The 22,692-nt window shown below is 35.6% G+C and overlaps 2 protein-coding genes across 4 annotated transcripts in view; both read left to right on the top strand.

Moving 5' to 3' along the window:
* bcl2l11 (BCL2 like 11) overlaps positions 1–8,686 on the top strand; it is a 58,930-nt gene extending 50,244 nt beyond the window's left edge. Inside the window, exons 4-5 of one of the 3 annotated variants that reach the window (XR_015504901.1) lie at positions 1,426–3,561; positions 6,901–8,686. Coding sequence is in view for 2 of the 3 variants with exons in the window: in XM_087277308.1 (XP_087133434.1) it covers positions 1,426–1,533 (108 nt within the window). In the remaining variant the exon portion in view is untranslated. 3 annotated transcript variants of the gene reach the window in all.
* Positions 1–22,692, top strand: part of acoxl (acyl-CoA oxidase like) — a 354,958-nt gene that overhangs the window by 199,382 nt on the left and 132,884 nt on the right. The gene's annotated exons all lie outside the window — the stretch shown is intronic.

The raw sequence follows: 22,692 nt of genomic DNA, 5'->3' as shown, positions 1-22,692 counted from the left end.
AGAAATCGCACATGTCAAAGTTGTGATTTCGATATGATTTGCACAGCCCTAATCGTGTGTATTTGCTGCTTTGACAGATCCAAAGCTGTTCGGTTTGAAAAATATGACTGACTCTTTTGATACTGCACCCTAATTTTTCACATGTATTTTAGCTGTTCATTCATTTCTAGAGTTTCCACTTAGATATGCTTGGCATTTAAAGCAGATTTGGCATGCTGTCCCGGGAGAGAACCCTGAGCTCGTAGATAGTTGAGCCCAGGGCTCCCGCACAGTCAATAAGCATATCAGGGGATCCGAGATCAGGTAGGTCTCGATAGCTCCCCCTTTAGAAAGGGGAGAAAAAGGAGGAGATGGGGTAGAAGGGGGGATTCTTCCAAAACGAAGATAGAGCAATAAGGAAAAAGTGATCCATTTATATTAAGCTAGGATCACTCTGATTGGATTATTACTGATTACAGATGAGTAGCCAGCAGCGCTCAATTATATCACAGGCTCCTCTCGAAATTAGTTTATAAATCTTCACTTGGCTTAGTCCCTTATTTATCAGGGGTCACTTTACTTGCATTTAATGTGTTTTATGTGTATAAACTGGTTTAGTAAATATAAAATTAATCCATATTTTGTGATTTACAAGTGTTTCCTGTTTATTTAAAGTTGTGAATTGCATTATGGAATGTTGATCTTTGCTGTCAAATTTTAATGTTGAACATTTAACTAAGCAGTTTAAGAAAGTGACTTTTATTGACATTTTAGTCATTTGAAATAATATAATGTATGAAAATAAAATATATAGAGAAATACATTTGTAAAATAACAGAAAATGTACCAGCATCAGGCTTTTGTAGGGTAATATACAAGAATCTAGATGATATATCACTATTAAACGATTAAAAATGACAGTAAAAATTTATTTTTTAAACTTCTCAACATCCCATAAGTCAATTCAAGTCCCATAATGCAATTCAAATGCATAAATAAAAGTACATATGGTCCCACTTTATATTAAGTGTCCTTAACTACTATGTACTCAAAAAATAAATACAATGTAGTTAATGTGTTTATAATGTATTTGAGAACACTTGTGGTGCTTTTGAGTTGGGATAGAGGTTGGGTTATGGACAGGTTTGGTGGCATGGGTAGGTTTAAGGGTGGGTTAAGGTGTAAGGGATAGTTTACAGTGTATTTACAAATGTAATTACAAAAGTTAAATACAGATGTAATTACATACATGCATTTAATCAAGCATAAGTACATAGTAAATACATGCATTTACACAATAAGTACATTGTAACAAACTATTAATTCCCGTGTAAGTATATATTAGTTAAGGCCACTTAATATAAAGTGGGACCGTACATTTTATTTATGTATTTTTCAGATTTTTTTTTTCATCTGACTTAATGGGATTTGTCTGTCACCTTACAGGCCGGAGCAGGAGTGAACCAGCTGCATGCTCCCAACGAACACGCCATCGTCCTGTGGATGAACGACATTATCGGACGCCTAGTACACTTTTTCCTGCGAAGAAGATGATTTTCGCATTGAACACCCAGCAGACACGTAGCAGACATGTAGCATCAGACATCACCCTCTCTCTGGGCTGTATATATATAAATATATATGTATGTATGTATGTACATAATAAGGGAAAACAGCAGTGCTGCTCTTCCGCAACCTCTCTCCGGGTTTCGGCGTACAGTTTTTGGACCTGTCGGGATGTGTGCAGGACGGATTTATATAAACATCGGGAACCCTCGGCCATCCTAAAACTCACAGCAGAGTTTCCTGCGTTCACATGGAAAGCTGAGCCATTAGATGCTGTGTTGACATGAATTAAACCTGGTGTGTTTTTAATTGCACCGTATGTGGAGGAAGTGGAAAAAACGTGCCTTCATTGTTTGTTTGCCCTTGACACGTCTCTCTTTTTGTTGACTTTAGCCTGTCTTTTTTGTTTCGTTATTGCTTTTGTATTTATTTTTACTATATTTAATTTGTACATTTTGTGAATAATTTGATGCACGTTAGTGGACGTTAGTCGGTCAAGCGATGGTTTTGGTTCCGCCTGTTCCTCGTGTCCTAGTTTGCACTTGCGTTTGGTTTGCGTTAGCTTATATGAATCATATTAAAAGGATAACCCAATAGCAGGAAGTAAACAATCGGACTAAATGCATAAACAGAGATTGATCTATTTGAGTTACGCATGAATTATCTTCATTTGAATCAGGATATTTTAAGGCCTTTTCACATGACTGCTGTGACTGCATATTTCTCAATATGTTGAACTCTATGAAGGACCAAGTTACTCGGGTAACCATTGGTACATTGATTTCGTGATATGATGTTCACTCTGTGGTTCATACTGATTGCTGAAACCAGACATTAGTATGAAGCACTAGTATTTCTATTATTCGCAAGAAATGTTGCACTAGAACAGAAAATGACCAAAAAATAAGGATTATTACCCAACTTTAGGGGCCATTCCTGCCTGATCTCACAAGAAAACGTAACTATTTTACATTTAGTCAGTTTAGTGGCTAATCCGCATGAATTCGTTCGAGTTTAGTCATACAAAAATGTACGATTTTAAAAAGGAGGCACGGCTGCAAACCCCAACATCATCGGGGGATAGGCAAATCAGACTAAATTGTGCGAATGAAATCAAAGTTACGAATTGCCATGAGATGGAGTCGGCCATTCACACTCTACATCACTTTTTTCCTAATTGTTTTTTTACTTTTCTAAATGTGCTAGATGTCATTTGAGGTTTGTTAGATGTGCATTTACCTCTTCTAGAGCATATTTTGTGGTCTTGCGGATTCCGCCCACAATTTATCATTGCTTTGAGCAATTTCATGGACAAAATGCAGTCATTTCAATAGGAATCCTCTCAGATTGGAAGTCGTTTCCAACATATTTCACTCTTGTTTAAGTTTATCATGTGTATTTGCTGCTTTGACCAATGCAAAGCTGCTCGGTTTGAATATTATGACTGACTCTTTTGACAACGGACCCTATTTTTGCACAGATTTTAACTGTTCATTCATTTGGCTTAGTCCCTTTTTTATCAGGGGTCACCACAGTGGAATGAACCGCCAACTATTCCGGCATACGTTTTACTCAGCGGATTCCCTTCCGGATTTTAACTTAAATAACTTCTTAACCCATAATATTCAGTGCGGGAATGTTCGTCAGCCTATATTTTATACACATTTTTCAGTTATACTTATTGTATATCAGTGTTTGAGCATGCGAAAATCATGTGCGAATCATATGGTGCTGCGAAAAAAAAAGGAATAAAAGATGACGACTTTGACAGCACAAACGATTGCTCAGTGTTTGACATCTCTGTACAGAGTGGTCACGTTTTGATGTTCTATTGGCCTCACGCATTCAGGTCATGCAAATTTGCAAGTCAAAGCTCACCAAGCTTGTACTTTAAAACCCAGTGACATGCGAAATTTGTCGTACAATCTCATATTTCCGATCGGGCACATTAGCACGGGCTGAAAAGTGCAGTGTGTGAGCGGCTTTATTGAGGATACAGCATTCTAAAAACAACAAGTTTAAAGTTTAATAATTAAAATACATCTTGAGGCATTGCATGTAAAAATGTTCTATTGTTGCTTTGCAAAATTATGTGAACAAAATCCTTAATTTCAATAAGAATCTACGCAAAAAGGAGTTGCACTTCAGTAAAGAGGGCCAGTTCACCCAAAAAATAGAAATGCTTTCATCTTCAAGTAGTTCCAAACCTTTATAAGTTTATTTTCGGTGAACAAAAGAAGATATTTTAAAGAATATTGTAAACCAGTAGCCATTGATATCCATAGTAGGAAAAAAAATACTATGGAAGTCAATGGCTGCTGGTTTCCAACATTCTTCAAATTATTTTCTGTTCTGTTTAACAGAAGACAGAAACTCAAACAGGTTTGAAACAAGTGAAGGATGAGTAAATGATGACAGGATTTTTGTTTTTGGGCGAATTATCCCTTTAAGGGCCAAATATTTTGAATTTGTTACTTATATTAGTTGATTTTAACTATAAAAATTGCTTTGTTTTAAAGGTCTGAGCACCACTTTTAACAGTTGACCTTATTCCTGCACACAAAATTTAACCAAGCTTATTGTGCATACAGCCATGTGTCGAAACCTCCCATCTCTCTTCCATTGATTTTTAGCCATGCATAAATGCTGGTTACTGTTGCAAACTGGTATTTTCTTATCCTGTTATTTTAATTGTAAAGTACTTCACTTGGTCATTTATCCATAGGCAGATGTATTAGTAAAAGTCCAGACACAATCACAAAATTACCCTAATTCTGCATTGCAAAAATAAAGGGAATAGTGTTATCCAAATTTCAGCTCATTTCTCAGTACGTTTTTGATAACCTACATTTTCATGTCATTTGTTTCCGGTTACATACTCACACATTTTAGTTTAGTTTTTTTTTCCGAAGCAAGCAGAGAAACTCACTTGCGCTTGTAGCCGTTACGATACAACACGTTTCATTTGAAGGTCAAAGATTTGCATTCGTGATGAAAAGTCATGTGAAAAGGTCTCATGAAGCTGTCAGGTACTAGATGAACAGTATATGAACTCGTATGAGATACTTTACAGTAGACAAAAATCGAATTGGACAGGCAAAGGTAGTGAGTATGTGTAACTAATACGGATGTAATGTTTTTTAGACATCATAATCATTCCACATTTGGTATTCCGGTTAATTAAATGTTCTTATTTGTTTGCTTATTAAAGTTAAACTTCCATTTGTTTCAACAACATGCGCTTATGCCTAGTTTTGTGAATCTACACTGTAAAAAATTGATTAGTTGACTTTACTTTTTTAAAAGGGAGTAAAATTGTTGGCTTAAAAGCAACCGTTTTACTCACTTTAGTCAACTAATTGCTTTAAAGCAACTTGACTTTACTTTAAATAGTGAGCAAACCCGTGCTTGATTGATTAGTTGACTTGACTTAAGCGAGTGAACTTGTCACTTCTGAAGCAAATAGTTGACTTTACTTTCAAAAAGTGAGTAAAATTATTGAATTTAAACCGATTAGTTGACTTTACTTTTTAAAGTGAGTAAACCCATTGCTTTTAAGCGATTAGTTGACTACTGAAAAAAGAAAATAAATTAGTTGCTTTTGAGCCTATTACTTGACTTTAAAAATTGTTGCCTTTAAACCAATTAGTTGACTTACACAAGTGAGTATAACTGCTGCTTTTAAGCGATTACTTGACTTTATTTTAAAAAGTGAGCAAACTCAATGCTTTCAAAGCGATTAGTTGACTTAAATAAGTGAGTAAACTTGTTGCTTTTGAAGCGATTAGTTGACTGTACTGAAAAAGTGTCAACCTATTGATTTTAAGCGATTAGTTAACTACTTTGAATATTTGAGTAAAACCAATACTTTTAAGCTATTAGTTGACTTTACATTAGAGTAAACCCGTTGCTTTCAAAACCATTAGTTGACTTTACCTTAAAGTGAGTAAAATTGTTGCTTTCTAAGTGATAAGTTGATTTTACTTTTAAAAAGCAAGTAAACCCGTTGATTAAGCGATTACTTGACTTTATTTTAAAAAGTGAGCAAACTCATAGCTTTCAAAGTGATTAGTTAACTTAAATATGTGAGTAAACTTATTGCTTTAAGGGATTAGTTCACTTTACTTTTAAAAAGCAAGTAAACCTGTTGATTTTAAGCGATTAGTTGACTTCATTTTAAAAAGTAAGCAAACTCATTGCTTGTAAGCGATTAGTTGACTACACTTTTGAAATCGATGGGTTTACGTTTTCTTAAAGTAAATTCAACTTTGAAAGCAACAAGTTTACTCACTTTTTAAAAACGATTAGTTGACTTTACTGTAAAAAAGTGAGTGAACTTATTGCTTTCAAATCAAATAGTTGACTTCTAAAAAGCAAATGTGTTGTTTTTAAAGCGATTAGTTGACTTTACCTTAAAAAGTGAGTGAACTGGCTGCTTTCAAAGCAATTAGTTACCTGTTGATTTTAAGCAGTTACTTGACTTTACTTTTAAAAAGTGAGTAAACTTCTTGCTTTCAAAGCGTTTAGTTAACTTTAAAAATGAGAGTAAATCCATTGCTTTCAAGCAATGAAAAGTTGACTTTACTTTGAAATCAATTGGTTTACTTTTTCTAACTAAACCGCTTTAAAGCAATGGGTTTACTCACTTTTTTGAAAGCGATTAGTTGATTTACTTGACATTATTGTAAATAAAAAAAAAGAGTAAACCCATTGGGTTTTTTTTTGGGGGGGGGGGGGGGTATTTTGGCAATTAGTTGACTTTACTGAAAAAAGTGAGTAAACCCATTGGATTTAAGCGATCAGTTGCCTCTAAAAATGTGAGTAAATCTATTGCTTTTAAGTGATTAATTGACTTTGCTTTGAAATCAGTGGGTTTTACTTTTTTTAAATAGTAAATTTATCTAATTGATTCGAAGGGAACAAGTTTACTCACTTTTTTTTAAAGCGATTAGTTGACTTTATTTTAAAAAGTGAGTAAACACAGCTTTCAAAGCGATTAGTTGACTTAAATAAGTGAGTAAACTTGTTGCTTTTGAAGTAATTAGTTCACTTTACTTTTAAAAAGCAAGTAAACCCGTTGATTTAAAGCGATTTGTTGACTATTTTAGAAAGTGACCAAACGCATTGCTTTCAAAGCGATTAGTTGACTTAAGTGAGTAAACTTGTTGCTCTTAAAGCGATTAGTTGACTTTTCTTTTAAAAAGTAAACCCATTGCTTCTAAGCGATTACTTGACTTTACTTTTGAAAAGCAAGTAAACCCTTAGATTTTAAGCGATTAGTTGACTACACTTTTGAAATCAATGGGTTTACCTTTCCTTAAAGTAAATTCAACTAATCACTTTGAAAGCAACAAGTTTACTCACTTTTTTAAAACGATTAGTTGACTTTACTTGACATTACTGTAAATAAATAAATGAGTAAACCCATTGTTTTTCTTTTGCGATTAGTTGACTTTACTAAAAAAAAGTGAGGAAACTTGTTGCCTTAAAAACGATTAGTTGACTTTGCTTAAAAAAAATTTTGAGTAAACCCATTGAATTTAAGCGATCAGTTGCCTTTAAAAATGTGAGTAAATCTATTGCTTTTAAGTGATTACTTGATCTTGCTTTGAAATCAGTGGGTTTATTTTAAAAAAGTTAATTCAACTAATTGATTCCAAGGGAACAAGTTCACTCACTTTTTTAAAAAGCGATTAGTTGACTTGAATAAAGTTAGTAAACCTGTTGCTTTCAAAGCGATTAGTTAGCTTTACCGTAAAAAAACAACAAACCCATTGCTTTTAAGCAATTAGTTGACTTTACAGAAAGTGATTAAACCCATTGCTTTCAAAGCTATTAGTCGAGTTTACTATAAAAAAGTGAGTTAACCCATTGAATTGAAGCAATTATTTGACTTTAAAAAAATGTGAGTAAAACAATTGCTTTAAGCGATTAGTTGACTTTACTTTGAAATCAATGGGTTTAATCACCTTTTTAAAAACAATTGGTTGACTTCATTATTTTAAAATGTGAGTAAACCCATTACTTTTAAGCAATAAGTTGACCTTAGTGAGTAAAGCCAATGCCTTAAAACTATTAAGTAAATGAACTATGTGCATAATTATAAAAATTAAGCAGTACTTAAGCAGTAAGTAGTCAACTAATGGCTTTTTACAGTGTAGTTTAGGTCAAGGGGTTTGGTTAGTCAATGTTGCAAATAGCTTTCTCCCAAAGCGATCATACCTACAGTAAAACCTCCATTAAAGTGCCTTGCTCAAAGATACAGCGCCGATCGAGCAGGATTTTACTTGCAGAAACTCTGGTTTCTGGTTGCACCAAATTTGGGAATTAATTTGCAACCTGACTAGTTGTGCACACATCACAACCACTGCTCAACAGCTTCATCCAGCCTCAGGGACGAAGGGAAATACACCTGTGTCGTTTTTATCTTGAACAAACCAGTCTTCTTGTCTTTCTTTCCCTCCTTCGCCTTTTATTACCGTTCTCCCAGTATTGCAGTAATCAATGCACAAGGCTCAGAACGAGTCGTCAAGTATGTTGGTATAATAATGATGTGTTTCTCTAAATGCAAAGATTAAACTGATGTATTGACTACCTACTTTGAAAGGTATTGCTGAAAGTTGAAGAAATCCGTCGGTTAGACATTCCACATGTGGAAGATGCACGGCCCTGTGTTTTCATGTTTGTTTTTGTTTCTCTTTGCCAAAATGACAATGTTTAGCTTGTCTGCCGTTCCAGGTTTACCATTTAAACCAAAGACCTCATCTTTTCATTGCTGTAAGCATCGTATACATATTGTGTCATGCTGTGTTCATTCTAGCAGTTCCCGTTTTCCAGCTTTTTTTATATTCCAGAACAAACTTTTGTTTTTGTTTTCTGAGGGAAATCTCTGAATTTCAGGCCAACCTGTGTGTTTCTCACTGGACCTCAGACTGAGTGTTTTCAGTCCTGTTGCACTGAACTAACTCCCGCATCACCCGATCTGACGCCACCCAGGACCCAGTAAATGTGTAGCAAGATGACAATTTGTATTTGTTTTGTTAAATACATCCTTTTTTTGTATTTTGCACTGAACCAATCTGTGCTAATTTGTGCAATACTGCTGTAAATAAAGCCGCTTTTTTCATCTTTCTAAATGGAAGAGTGAGTGTGTTTTTTTTTAATAATCATTCACAATTAGTTGCATGGGATGATCAGAGTAAATGTGAATTATGAAGAGAAAACAAACACTCTTTATTTATACAAGTGGGTCTATAATAAGCATATTTTCTGATTTGTGGAAAATATTCTGCAAAATAAATGTAAATATTCAAGTTAATTGTAAACATTAAAAATAATTTTTTTGCATAAACTGTATAAAGCGTAAGCAAGAAAATATAGATGCGAGGCCTATTTAAAAACAGCAGAAAAATACTGTATTTTTCAACATTAATGCGTCAAAAATGTTTCAAATAAAGTGTGGGAACAAAGTAAAATATGGGATGAAAAAGTGTTTGAATGTAATTCAGCTTATTAGATATATTTTAGTAAATAAAAATGTGCGACATACTTTGATCAGCAATTGTTAAAATATATAAGCAATCATCCTAAACTTTATCATATTTTAAAGTAATAAAAACTGATTGGTAACTTATTATTAAATTAAGAGTGAAACCGAGTGATTGGAAGGATAGTGGAAAAATATTAAAATGAATACATACACACACATATATATATATATACACACACACACAGGCCAATTTATTAGGTACACCTTACTAGTACCGGGTTGGACCCCCTTGTGCCTTTAAAACGGCTTTAATTCTTTGAGGCATATACATGATTTGTCAGCTGCACATCCATGATGCGAATGGAGGCCATTTGAGTACAGTGAACTCATTGTCATGTTCAAGAAACCAGTCTGAGATGATTTGCACTTTATGACATGGCGAGTTATCTTACTGGAAGTAGCCATCGGAAGATGGGTACACTGTCGTCATAAAGGGATGGACATGATCAGCAACAATACTCATGTAGACTGTGGTGTTGACACGATGCCCAATCGGTACTAATGAGCCCAAAGTGTGGCAAGAAAATCTCCCCCACACCATTACACCACCACCAGCAGCCTGAACTGTTGATACAAGGCAGGATGGATCCATGCTTTCATGTTGTTGACGCCAAATTCCAATCTTCTATTGTCTAGTTTTGGTGAGCCTGTGTGAATTGTAGCCTCAGTTTCTTGTTTTTAGCTGACAGGAGCGGCACCCGCTGTGGTCTTCAGCTGCTGTAGCCCATCTGCCTCAAGGTTGGATGTGTTGTGTGTTCAGAGATGCTCTTCTGCAGACCTCGGTTGTAACGAGTGCTTATTTGAGTTACTGTTGCCTTTCTATCAGCTGGAACCAGTCTGGCCATTCTCCTCTGGCATCAACAAGGCATTTGCGCCCACAGAACTGCCGCTCACTGGATATTTCCTCTTTTTCAGACCATTTTCTGTAAACCCTAGAGATGGTTGTGTGTAAAAAATCCCAGTAGATCAGCAGTTTCTGAAATACTCAGACCAGCCCGTCCAGCACCAACAAACATGCCACGTTCAAAGTCACTTATATCACCTTTCTTCCACATTCTGATGCTCAGTTTGAACTGCAGCAGATCGTCTTGACCATGTCTACATGCCTGAATGCATTGAGTTGCTGCCATGTGATTGGCTGATTAGAAATTTGCGTTGAGTAGTTGGACAGGTGTACCTAATAAAGTGGCCGGTGAGTGCATCAAAACCTGTTTGAGTTACATTCTTCTTTAAAAATAATGGATATTTTGAAGAATGCTGTTAGATGTCACCCACTGACTTCAATCGCATTATTTTCGTACTATGGAAGTCGATGCCTCTCAGCAACCAGCATTCTATAAAATATCTCCTTTTGTAATCAACAGAAGAAACAAACTCATAAAGGTGTAAAACCACACAAGGGAAAGTAAATGATTTTTTGGCAGACCTTTAACTGACAATCACTTTCATTCACTGCTTGTCATCACTGAAAGTCATAACAGTACAGGGTCAGTTCAAGGTCATTCTGTAGAGCCCGCATGAAAGAAAAAAAAAAAGGTTAATGTTGCGACACAAGAGCTGATGTGTTTGATTGAGACCTGTAAACTCTCTCTTCCTCCAAAATGAAGCCTATCAGTGATCAGCAGCAGCACATGGAAAGTACGGTACCTTCCAGCTTATCAACTGTGACATAATTCCATAGTCTGCATCCTGCCAATCAGAGCTCAGTGTGAGATCACATGACTGCCAGTGCACTAAGGGTTTATTGAGAATTTTACAGTGAACTTGGCATGACTCAGTTTGCCATGCCATGACATGATCTGTTGATGTAGTGAAATAAAATGCCTTGGTAATGTCATAAGTTAAGGTTTAAAATAAATTGGATCACTTTAAGATTAAAAATAAACATTCAAATTTAAAGATAATCATCAAGTGTACAATGATTTTCAGGCTGGGTTGAGTGTAATTCATATATTATATCCGAAATAACACGTCAACGATACAATAATTTAATTCTTATGTTATGCATTATTTGTTTAAAAAAATAAATAAGGGGATTCACAGTGGCGCAGTGGGTAGCTTGTTCGCCTTTACATCAAGAAGGTCGCTGGTTAGAGCCTCGGCTGGGTCAGTTGGTGTTTCTGTGTGGAGTTTGCATGTTCTCCCCATATTGGCGTGGGTTTCTTCTGGGTGCTCCGGTTTCCCCCACAGTCCAAAGACATGCAATATAGGTGAATTGGGTAGGCTGGGTTGTCCGTAATGTATGTGTGTGAATGTTTCCCAGTGATGGGTTTGTGGCTGGAAGGGCATCCGCTGTGTAAAACATATGCTGGATGGGTTGGCGTTTCATTCCACTATGGCGATCCCAGTGTAATAAAGGGACTGAGCCAAAAAGAAATGAATGAATGAATGAATGAAAAATAAATAAAATAAAACAAAAAATGTAATTAATGTAAAGTAATAAATAGAATAGACAAATAAAATAAATAAAATTAACTTAAATAATATAATAATTTTAAGTAAACTAAAGGGGGGGGTCTTTCTTTCTTTGTTTTCAATAAAATGTATTTAATGAAAACATTTGTCATAGATGAAAGTGAAGACCGCCCACTGGAAGCTCCACGGCCATTATGATGCTTTTTTTTTTTTTATCTGAGGTAGACTTGAACTGAAAGTGGGGGTGTCATGGCCCTTTAACATGACTGTATAACAAAAATTTAATAAATCTATTATCAAATAAATCTATAATCACTTTGTTTACAAAAAAATGCATGAAATTATTAAGAAATTAAATACTATAAAAATGTCAATAAAAACATTTAATCAATTAATAAATCAATAAGTCGATCAGTCCAATCAAATGTCTTACTAGACTTCAATTAATAAATGGAATGAAACATTTTAACTTTATACTTTTACACAACACAAATATTTTACATTACACATTTCACTTTTACAAAATTTATGTTGCTGCTTCTTAAACTACTTATTTAAAATAAGTTGACAACACAATTCTTAAGGTTTTTTTGGACAAAATTGTTTTATATTTAATAAACTTACATTTCTAAAAACAATCAAGTTAACTTAATCGATTTGTGTTGGAACAACAAAAGAATTGTGTGAAAGCTAGCATTTTTTACAGTGTACAATCAATCGGTCAACCAACCAACCATCCAACCAACCAGTCAATGAACCAATTAATCAACCAACCAACCATTCAATCAACCAACCAACCAACAAACCAACCAACCAACCATTCAATCAACCAACCAACCATCCAACCAACCAGTCAATCAACCAATTAACCAACAAACCAACCAACCAACCAACCATTCAATCAACCAACCAACCATCCAACCAACCAGTCAATCAACCAATTAACCAACAAACAAACCAACCAACCAACCATTCAATCAACCAACCAACCATCCAACCAACCAGTCAATCAACCAATTAACCAACAAACCAACCAACCAACCAACCATTCAATCAACCAACCAACCAACCATCCAACCAACCAGTCAATCAACCAATTAACCAACAAAACCAACCAGTCAATCAACCAATTAACCAACAAACCAACCAACCAACCATTCAATCAACCAACCAACCATCCAACCAACCAGTCAATCAACCAATTAACCAACAAACCAACCAACCATTCAATCAACCAACCAACCATCCAACCAACCAGTCAATCAACCAATTAACCAACAAACCAACCAACCATTCAATCAACCAACCAACCATCCAACCAACCAGTCAATCAACCAATTAACCAACAAACTAACCAGTCAATCAACCAATTTATCAACAAATCAACCAACCATCCAACCAACCATTCAATCAACCAACCAGTCAATCAACCAATTAACCAACAAACCAACCAGTCAATCAAATAATTAACCAACAAACCAAGCAGTCAATCAACCAATTAACCAACCAACCAATCAATTAAATGAATGAATCAATCAACCAACCAACCAACCAGTCAATCAATCAACCAACCAATCAATTAAATAAACGAATGAATGAATGAATCAACCTGTCAATCAGTCAATTAACCAACCAATTAACCACCCAACCAATTAATTAACCAATCAATCAAGCAAGCAACTAACCAATCAACCAACCATCCAACCAACCAGTTAGTCAGTCAGTCAACCAACCAACCAATTAACCAGCCAACCAATCAGTTAACCAATCCGCCAGTCAATCAATCATTTAACCAATCAACAAGCCAATTAACCGATCAACCAATCAATAATCCAACCAACCATCCAATCAATCCTCCATTTCTTTTTGACACACACTCTGAAAGACCCTAAACCAGAAACGTTCCCAACGATTCATCTGTTTCCAGCTCCAGAAACCAATGTGTTATTGTTTTGTTAGCACTGCTGGCATGAGGAAGCACTTACTGCTCGAGTGTTAGCGTAATAACTCTTAAACTCACATTATGTCACACACTTGACTTCATCTGAATGTCAGACAATTGTTCTGTATTGTTAGTGAGCGCCTGCGCTGTCAAACATGATGGAGCTCAAAGCAAACAGATGCTAAAAGTCTTTTTCTTCGACTGTGTTTTAAAACCCACTCATCATCACTGCTCCTCATTCACTTACAGTGGAAGTCAGAATTATTGGCCTCCCTGTACATTTTTCCCCAAATTTAGTTTGACAGAAAGGAGATTTTTTTAACACATTTCTAAACATAATAGTTCTATTAACTAAACTCTAATAACTGATTCCTTTTATCCTTGTCATGATGACAGTAAATAATACTTGATTACAATTTTTAAGATACTAGTATTCGTAAGATAAGAGATAAGAGTTATTGTAACTCATGAATGGATTATATTAAAGATATTATGGGTTTTTGAAAATGACTTTCTCTGCAGTGTGTAAAAGCTCTAAGTGAAGTAAAATATCTAGTTAAGGCTTAAATGTGCACAGTGTTCAAAACTATTGATTCACCTATAAGTGTCGACTCAAAGTGCTTCAAATGGATCGTCTTGATAAGTCTTTAGCCCTTTTGGCCTGAGGTCGATACAGAACTTAAGCCCCGCCCATTTGTTGCACACACAAACCTGGGCCCGCCCACAAACACTGTAGAAAGAAAAAGAGAAAGACAAACCCTGTAGCAGATCCCGGTTGAATCATGTTGTGAAGACACTGTGCTTAGCTGGATATTATTGCAAGTGTGAAGGAAAATTAGTGTTATTAAAATATTATCGGAAATACTGTGAAAAATGCCTTGCTTTGTTAAATATAATTTCAAGAGTTCCCACTTAGATATGCTTGGCACTTATAGCAGGTTTGGCATGCTGTCCCGGGAGAGAACCCTGAGTTCGGAGATATTTGAGCCCAGGGCTCCCGCCCGGTCTAGAAGCATATCAGGAGAACCGAGATCAGGTAGGTCTCGATCGCTCCCCCTTTAGAAGGGGAGAAAAAGGGAGGAGATGGGGTGGAAGGGGGGATTCTTCCAAAATGAAGATAGTGCAATGAGGAGAAAGTGATCTATTTATACTAAGCTAGGATCACTCTGATTGGATTATTACTGATTACAGATGAGTGGCCAGCGGTGCACAATCATATCACGTGCTCCTCTCGAAATTAGTTTATGAAACTTCACTTAGGAAATATTTGAAAAAGACACAAAAATAATAATAATTTAACAATTTCTTATAAATAAATAAATAATTTTGACTTTGGCTATATATGAGGATAGATACAATTACAATATCACAAGATGACTCACTTTCATTGGCTGATTGCTACAGTCTCCTCCCACTCCACCAAAGACAACACAGCATTTCTTATTATTATTGCTGTTTTGGTGCAAATGAGGTTTTAAAGGCGTCCTATAGTGTAAAAATCACTTTTATAAGCGGATTACACACAGCTGTTTGGCAACATTGTGTGATTAAAGCCAGCCTATAACGATAAAAATTAATGAATTCTAGTTTTTATAGTAACTCTGAGAAACACTTTGACTGACATTCTCCCTTTGTCATCAGAGGGGGAAAGCCCCGCCCATTAGTGATGATCTCTCCCTCATTAGCATACGACACTAGTCTTGTTTTTTTATTCTGCCACTATGCTGATATACAGGCATTTGTGTCTCCGCCCTCTTTTGTAAAGGGCACAACCTCATTTGCATTTAAAGTGACAGTCACCAAAACGCCACCATTATGATCAAAGCCTAAAAGGGTCAGTTTCAAAGAGTTATGAAACATTATTTGTGGGGTATTTTGAGCTTAAACATCACATACACACTCTAACAGCTCTAAGTGAAGTGAAATATTTAGTTAAGGCTTAAATGTGCACTGTGTTCAAAACTACTGATTCACCTATAAAAGTGTTGATTCGTAGTACTTCAAATGAATCATCTTAAGTCTTTAGCCGTTTTGGCGTGACGTCGATACAGAACTTAAGCCCCGCCCATTTATTGCACACACTAACCTGGGAAAATTTAAACCCCCGGCCCCGCCCACAAATACTGTAGAAAGAAAAAGAGGAAGACAAACCCTGTAGCAGATCCCGGTTGAATCATGTTGTGAAGACGCTGTGCGTAGCTGGATATTATTGGAAGTGTGAAGGAAAATTTGTGTTATTAAAATATTATCGGAAATACTGTGAAAAATGCCTTGCTTTGATAAACATCATTTAGGAAATATTTGAAAAAGACACAAAAATAATAATAATTTACCAATTTCTTATAAATAAATAAATAATTTTGACTTCGGCTATATATGAGTATTGGTACAATTACAATATCACAAGATAAGTCACTCTTATTGGCTGACTGCTACAGTCTCCTCCCACTCCACCAAAGACAACACAGCATTGCTTATTATTATTGCTGTTTTGGTGCAAATGAGGTTTTAAAGGCGTCCTATAGTGTAAAAATCACTTTTATAAGCGGATTACACACAGCTGTTTGGCAACATTGTGTGATTAAAGCCAGCCTATAACGATAAAAATTAATTAATTCTAGTTTTGATAATAACTTTGAGAAACACTTTGACTGACATTCTCCCTTTGTCATCAGAGGGGGAAAGCCCCGCCAATTAGTGATGATCACTCCCTCATTAGCATACGACACTAATCTCGTTTTTTTATTCTGCCACTATGCTGACACACAGGCATTTGAAAAGGGCACAACCTCATTTGCATTTAAAGCGAAAGTTACCAAAACGCCACAATTATGATCAAAGCCTAAAAGGGTCAGTTTCAAAGAGTTATGAAACATTATTTGTGGGGTATTTTGAGCTTAAACATCACACACTCATGGGACATAAGAGACTTACTTTACATCTTGTAAAACAAAGTATAATAGGTACAATTTAAAGCTCGCAGTGATCAGTGTTTGGCCATGTATTCATGATAATACATCCGTCTTATCTTTCTATTTTTTCTCAGGTGTATGGCCAATATTATATTTCCTTATTTGTTCTGACAGATATTCTATAGTTTATTTTTGTTATTTGTTTGGAGCCTTACGTTGGGCTTAAAGAGAAGAGTTCACCCGGGAAAAAAAATCATTCTATCATCATTTTCTCACATTTTCTTTCTTCAGTTGAACATTTTGAAGAAAGCTGGAAACCTGTAACATTTGAGTGTCTTTCAGGAGATTTACAACCTTCACTGGAAGAGCAAATGCACAGGTGCCGTTTGTGTGTGTGTGTGTGTGTGTGTGTGTGTTTCTGCATATGCGCTCAGGATACTGTGGTTTAGACCCCAGACAAATGTCTTCCTCTATTGACTTCATTCACACACACATATTTCCATCATGCAGACACATCGACGTGTTTATCAGCTCACCTGGGAAAACACTGCGACTTCTTCAGTACATGCTTTACTATCTTTACTTAACTCACTTTACTTACCACACTTAACTTACTTTCCTCACAGTGTATTACTTGCTTTGCTCCCTTAACTTACTAAACTCATTTAAACTAAAGACTATAGAACACACAAGACCCGTCACTCGTCTAGTTTTGCATGGGGAAAAGTGTAACGGTCAATATAGCGAATGAAGCCCCGCCTACTAGTACAAGAGCCAATCATCGATCGCTATAGGCTGATGTTTCTGATGGTTTTCATCTACTAAAGGACTAAATGTAAATTATCATGATTTATTTTGTGTTCTTACATCAACAGCTTCAACAAACCCCTTCAATTCCTGAAGCCTTCAGAAATCGCATGTCTCTATATGCACAGCGCCGTCTCTGTGCTCCTGTACGTGCAGATTTACAGTGATTTACCAGGGGAATGTGTGGTTTGGGCTGTTTTTCCAGCATCTCTGTTTCATGTGGTGCTCAGAGCTCCGGCAGGTGTTTGCAAATCTCCTCCATCCGTTTCTGCATGACGCGTGTTATTTCAGTTGCAGACTTTCTTTTCAGATCGTTGGTGACGTGAGGAATGCTGAAGGTTTGTGCAGTGGCAAGTTAAAGTAAGAAATTACAAATACTGAAATTGAGTTATTGGGGTATTTTTTTAGGGTATTTTTTTCTCAGGAAGTGTACTGCACGCTGTTAAAAAAATCTCCCAGTTTCAGTATTTTGCGATTCACAGCCATTTATTTACAGTTCATTACGGGATGTTGATCTCTGCTCTGTCGACTTTTTATGTTGAAAATTCAACTCTACAGTTTAACAGTGACTTTTTTTGACATTTTAGTTGTTTGAAATAATCTAACGCAGTGGTTCTCAAACTATTTTCAACAAGTACCAGCTCAGAAAAAAAATTGTCTCTCCAAGTACCACCAGAATCACCGGTATTAAAATAAAGTAGCATAGTTGGCCAAATTAAGCAGCTACAGCACTGCTCAGTTCGAAAACAAGCCAGAGTCAAATTCATTCAACAAAATTATATTCCATACAAAATATGAAGCTGATCAGTCGGTTCTTGTCATGTGAACTTTAAATTTGCATATTAAATCTGACTTATTTATTTATTTATTTATTTATTTGCAGTGTTGGGCAAGCTACTTGACAAATGTAGTGAGCTAAGCTATTAGCTACTCTACTTAAAGTGTAGCTTAACTACACTAAAGCTACCCCCTGGGAAATGTAGCAAGCTAAGCTAAAAGCTACATGGCAAAAGTAGCTTAGCTACATCTAAGCTATTTTTACAATTTTCATTTTTAAATCGAAGCAACTTAAATCAAGTTAATCATATCTTAGTGATCAATAAAACTGTCAATGAAATATATGAGGCATAATAGTTCAGTTCAATTATTTACTTTAAATAATACGCTGTACTGAACAGAAACATATTGTAGTATATGACAGCTAAAACAAAAAATTCAATAAAACCTGGTGTTACACATTTAAAATACTATAGTTATTTATAGTAAGGGGAAATTTTTTTGATTATATATATATATATATATATATATATATATATATATATATATATATATATATATATATATATATATATATACACACACACACACACACATATACATACATACATACAGTTGAAGTCAGAATTATTAGCCCCCCTGAATTAGCGCCCGTTTATTTTTTCCCCCAATTTCTGTTTAATGGAGGGAAGATTGTTTCAGCACATTTCTAATCATAATAGTTTTAAAAACTTATTTCTAATAACAGATTTATTTTATCTTTGCCATGATGACAGTAAATAATATCCCTGCTAAAAAATCCAGCTTAAACCAGCCTAGGCTGGTTGGCTGGTTTTAGCTGGTCGACCAGGCTGGTTTTAGAGGGGTTTTGGCCACTTCCAGGCTGGTTTCCAGCCATTTCCAGCCTGGTTTTAGCTGGTAAGGCTGGAAAATGACCAGCTAAATACAGCTAAAACCAGCTTGACCAGCCTGGTTTAAGCTGGACAAAGCTGGTTTTGGCTGGGCTCCCAGCCTGGCTAGGCTGGTCAAGCTGGTTTTAGCTGGATTTAGCTGGTCATTTTCCAGGCTGACCAGCTAAAACCAGGCTGGAAATGACTGGAAACCAGCCTGGAAGTGGCCAAAACCCCTCTAAAAACCAGCCTGGTCGACCAGCTAAAACCAGCCAACCAGCCTAGGCTGGTTTAAGCTGGATTTTTCAGCAGGGATTTTACTTGATATTTTTCAAGACACTTTCATACAGCTTAAACTGACATTTAAAGGCTTAACTAGGTTAATTAGGTTAACTAGGCAGGTTAGGGTAATTAGGCAAGTTATTGTATCACAGTGGTTTGTTCTGTATATTATCGAGAAAAAAAAATTAGCTTAAAGGGGCTAATAATTTTGTCCCAAAAATGTTTCTAAAAAAATAACTGCTTTTATTCTAGCTGAAATAAAAGAAATTAGACTTTCTCCAGAAGAAAATATATTATCAGACATACTGTGAAAATTTCATTGCTCTGTTAAACGTCATTTGGGAAATATTTAAAAAAGAAAATCAAAATCAAAAGGGGGCTAATAATTCTGTAAAACTGTACAAATATATATATATATATATATATATATATATATATATATATATATATATATATATATATATATATATATATATATGTATATATATATGTATGTATATATATATATATATATATATATATATATATATATATATATATATATATATATATACATTTTTCATAAGCATTATAGTGTTAGATACACTAAAGTGTTTTTATTTTTTGAGCACAGCATCAGAAATTAAGTTATTGCATCTTAACATTCTCGAGGTATGGTCATAAGGAATCCTGCGTCAGAAAGAACTCCTCTCCCTCAGTCATCTTTCCATCAAGCAAGTTTCACCAGAGGTGGCAGTAACGTACCAAAAAGTTTGTTGTCGAACACCGTAAAACAGGAAGAAGAAGAAATCATCCTTCTCGCTATCATATGGATTTACTTCCATCGGCTAGACACCGGCCTCACAGCTCCGTGAATGTCGGTGCCGTCACTTATTGATCCACGATCGGTAAATGTAGCTTGTGTGGACACTACTGTGCTACTTGACTATTAAAATAGCTTTGCTACTGAAAAGCTATATTTGATTTAGAAAGTAGCAACGCTACAACCACTCTACTGAAAAATGTAGTTAAGCTAGTAGCGTCACTACTTGTAGCGACGCTACTGCCCAACACTGTTTATTTGCTTGTTAGTGTTGGGGAATTCATTGTGTCTTGATGAATTTGTGATGAATGTATTACTCTCATTTATATGCTTATTTGAGTGATTTCAGTATTATTAACAATATTATTATTATTATTATTATTATCTATTGTATTATTAGCCATACCTGTGGCATTATTATCAGGTATGTGTGCTAGGGTAAATAAAAAAAGTCACCCTGTGTAAATGCAGTCAGAGATGAGAAATTGGAAGAGCAGCATTAATGTCACAATGAGAGTCGATTTATGGAAGCAAGACCATAAGGACACCTGCGGTCTGTTCCGTAACTCATGATTATACACATCTGCACACTCAGACATGCGCCCCCGCTTAGTTGTAATGACTTCTAAAAAATATGAGTACCCATTAACTTCAGCTGAACTTACAGTTGGCTGCTTAGTGGACAGTGAACAAAGAATATTGTTGAGCATTGTTTTTTGGCTGAGTCATCACTTTTGAAACAGGAAAGAAAGACCTTAATTGGACATGGATAAGACCCCTGAGATTCTATTGGTGGTGAACACCTGAGAGATTTAAAATCCCATTAGCAGAGAAGCTAAGGGAGATGTGTTAATGTATGAATTTGGGTGGAGTGATAACACAAAGAAATGTATTTAAACTGTGTGCTAGATCATGGGTTCTCAAACTATTTTCATCAAGTACCAGCTCAGAAAAAAAATTGTATCTCCAAGTACCACCAAAATCACTGGTATTGAAATAAAGTAGCGTAGTTGGCCAAATTAAGCAGCTACAGCACTGCTCAGTTCGAAAACGAAGCAGGGTTCATATTCATTCAGCGAAACTATATTCTAGAGCTGCACGATTCTGACTAAAATGAGAATCGTGAATTTTTTTGCTTAAAATAAAGATCACGATTCTCCCACGATTCTGCAGATGTAAAATAAAGGTATGGTAAAAACAAACATATAGCACAACATTAATATTAATATTTTGTGTAGGTCTACTGGTTTCTATAAATAATTCTATTCTATTTATAATAAATCTGATGTTTATTATGTTTGGGATATATGCTTGCAATCTGTCACTGACAACATTATTAGACAATGTTATTCACTGGTAAAATCAGACATGTGCCATTATCAGATTATATTCAACAATATATAGGCTAGAGTAGTTATACTGACACTGTAAACATTTATTTTCATGCACAACTGTGTGTTCACCATGAAAGAAAAAACATATCAAATGCTCGTCGTAACTCTAAAATGCGATATGATCATTTAATTGAAGTGCACACTTTCGGTTTCATTCTGACTTCGCGCGCGGCTCCCAAACGATCACTCTGTGTCACAAACTGATTATTATTTACAACTGTATTACCTGTTACTCGCAACATATGCAGGTTCTGTTCACTAAAGTAGACGCGCGCACATCTATCATTATGTAGAGTGTGCGTGCGCCCTCTCTGTGATAACAGCTCACGGGCAGCAGCTCACGTCATGTGTGATTTCCCAGCCGCGAAACATCGTTATATGACGACAAAAATGACATTTTTAGGTGAACTATACCTTATAAATACAGTATGTGACTCATTCAACATCATTTGGAGGTGTCCATGATGCAGAGCAACGTGTGTGAAACAATGAAAAGACTCGTACGGCCGCTTTTTCTTTTCTTTTCTCCTGAACTTAAAAATATGATTGACAGAATCGTAGAATTGCTGGATTAAGATCATCTAGGGGGTCGAATCGAGATCGTGATCTTTTTTCGATTAATTGTGCAGCTCAACTATATTCCATACAAAATATAAAGCTGATCAGTCGGTTCTTGTCATGTGACTCGCGGTGCGGCATTCTGAAAAGTAAGGATGTTTTCAACTGGGGACACCTGGAATACACAAGCGTGTCGTGCTGCAGTACTCATTTTGCTAGCCTGTGGGTGGAATTTTGGCACTCAAGTGACCGAGATATAACAAGAGAATACGGTCATTTAAAAAAAACAAAAGATTTTTTTAAAATAAACGCTTGTTTAGACTTAGATTATAAATAAAACGGAAATAATTAATGATTTTTTGTGCGACCAATTGATCTATAGACCGGTGCTGGTCTTTGGGCCGAGGGTTTGAGACCACTGCTCTAGCAAGTATCTGCTCTGCAAGCACCACACACCTCTTTCTCCAGTTCTGAGCCAATTAAATTGATTTTCAGCAGCTGATGATGAGATGCACTAAAGTAAACATTTTACCCACATCGATTTGATCGTAGGCTTTAGAGAACAGCCAATGCTGATCACATTGGTTTTATTGTACAAATCAAATTCATTACTTAGGGGTTCCTCACTGTACCACTAGAAGTCAGCCAAAAGAGTTCGGAGATCTCAGACTTTGTCACTTTTTGAAAACTTTGACTTTGAGATATTTTGCAGACCAGAATCTTTTTTCCACAACATTAGTTAATGAATTCATTTATGCACTTGCCAGGTTTAAAAACGTTCAATTTGCATATTGATTTATTTGTTAGTTAGTTGATTTA

Source organism: Danio rerio, chromosome 13 (assembly GCF_052040795.2).
Source record: "Danio rerio strain M-AB ecotype USA chromosome 13, GRCz13ab, whole genome shotgun sequence".
Classification (NCBI taxonomy): domain Eukaryota; kingdom Metazoa; phylum Chordata; class Actinopteri; order Cypriniformes; family Danionidae; genus Danio; species Danio rerio.
Note: the sequence above shows the minus strand (reverse complement) of the source record. Positions and strands in the feature narration are given on the sequence as shown.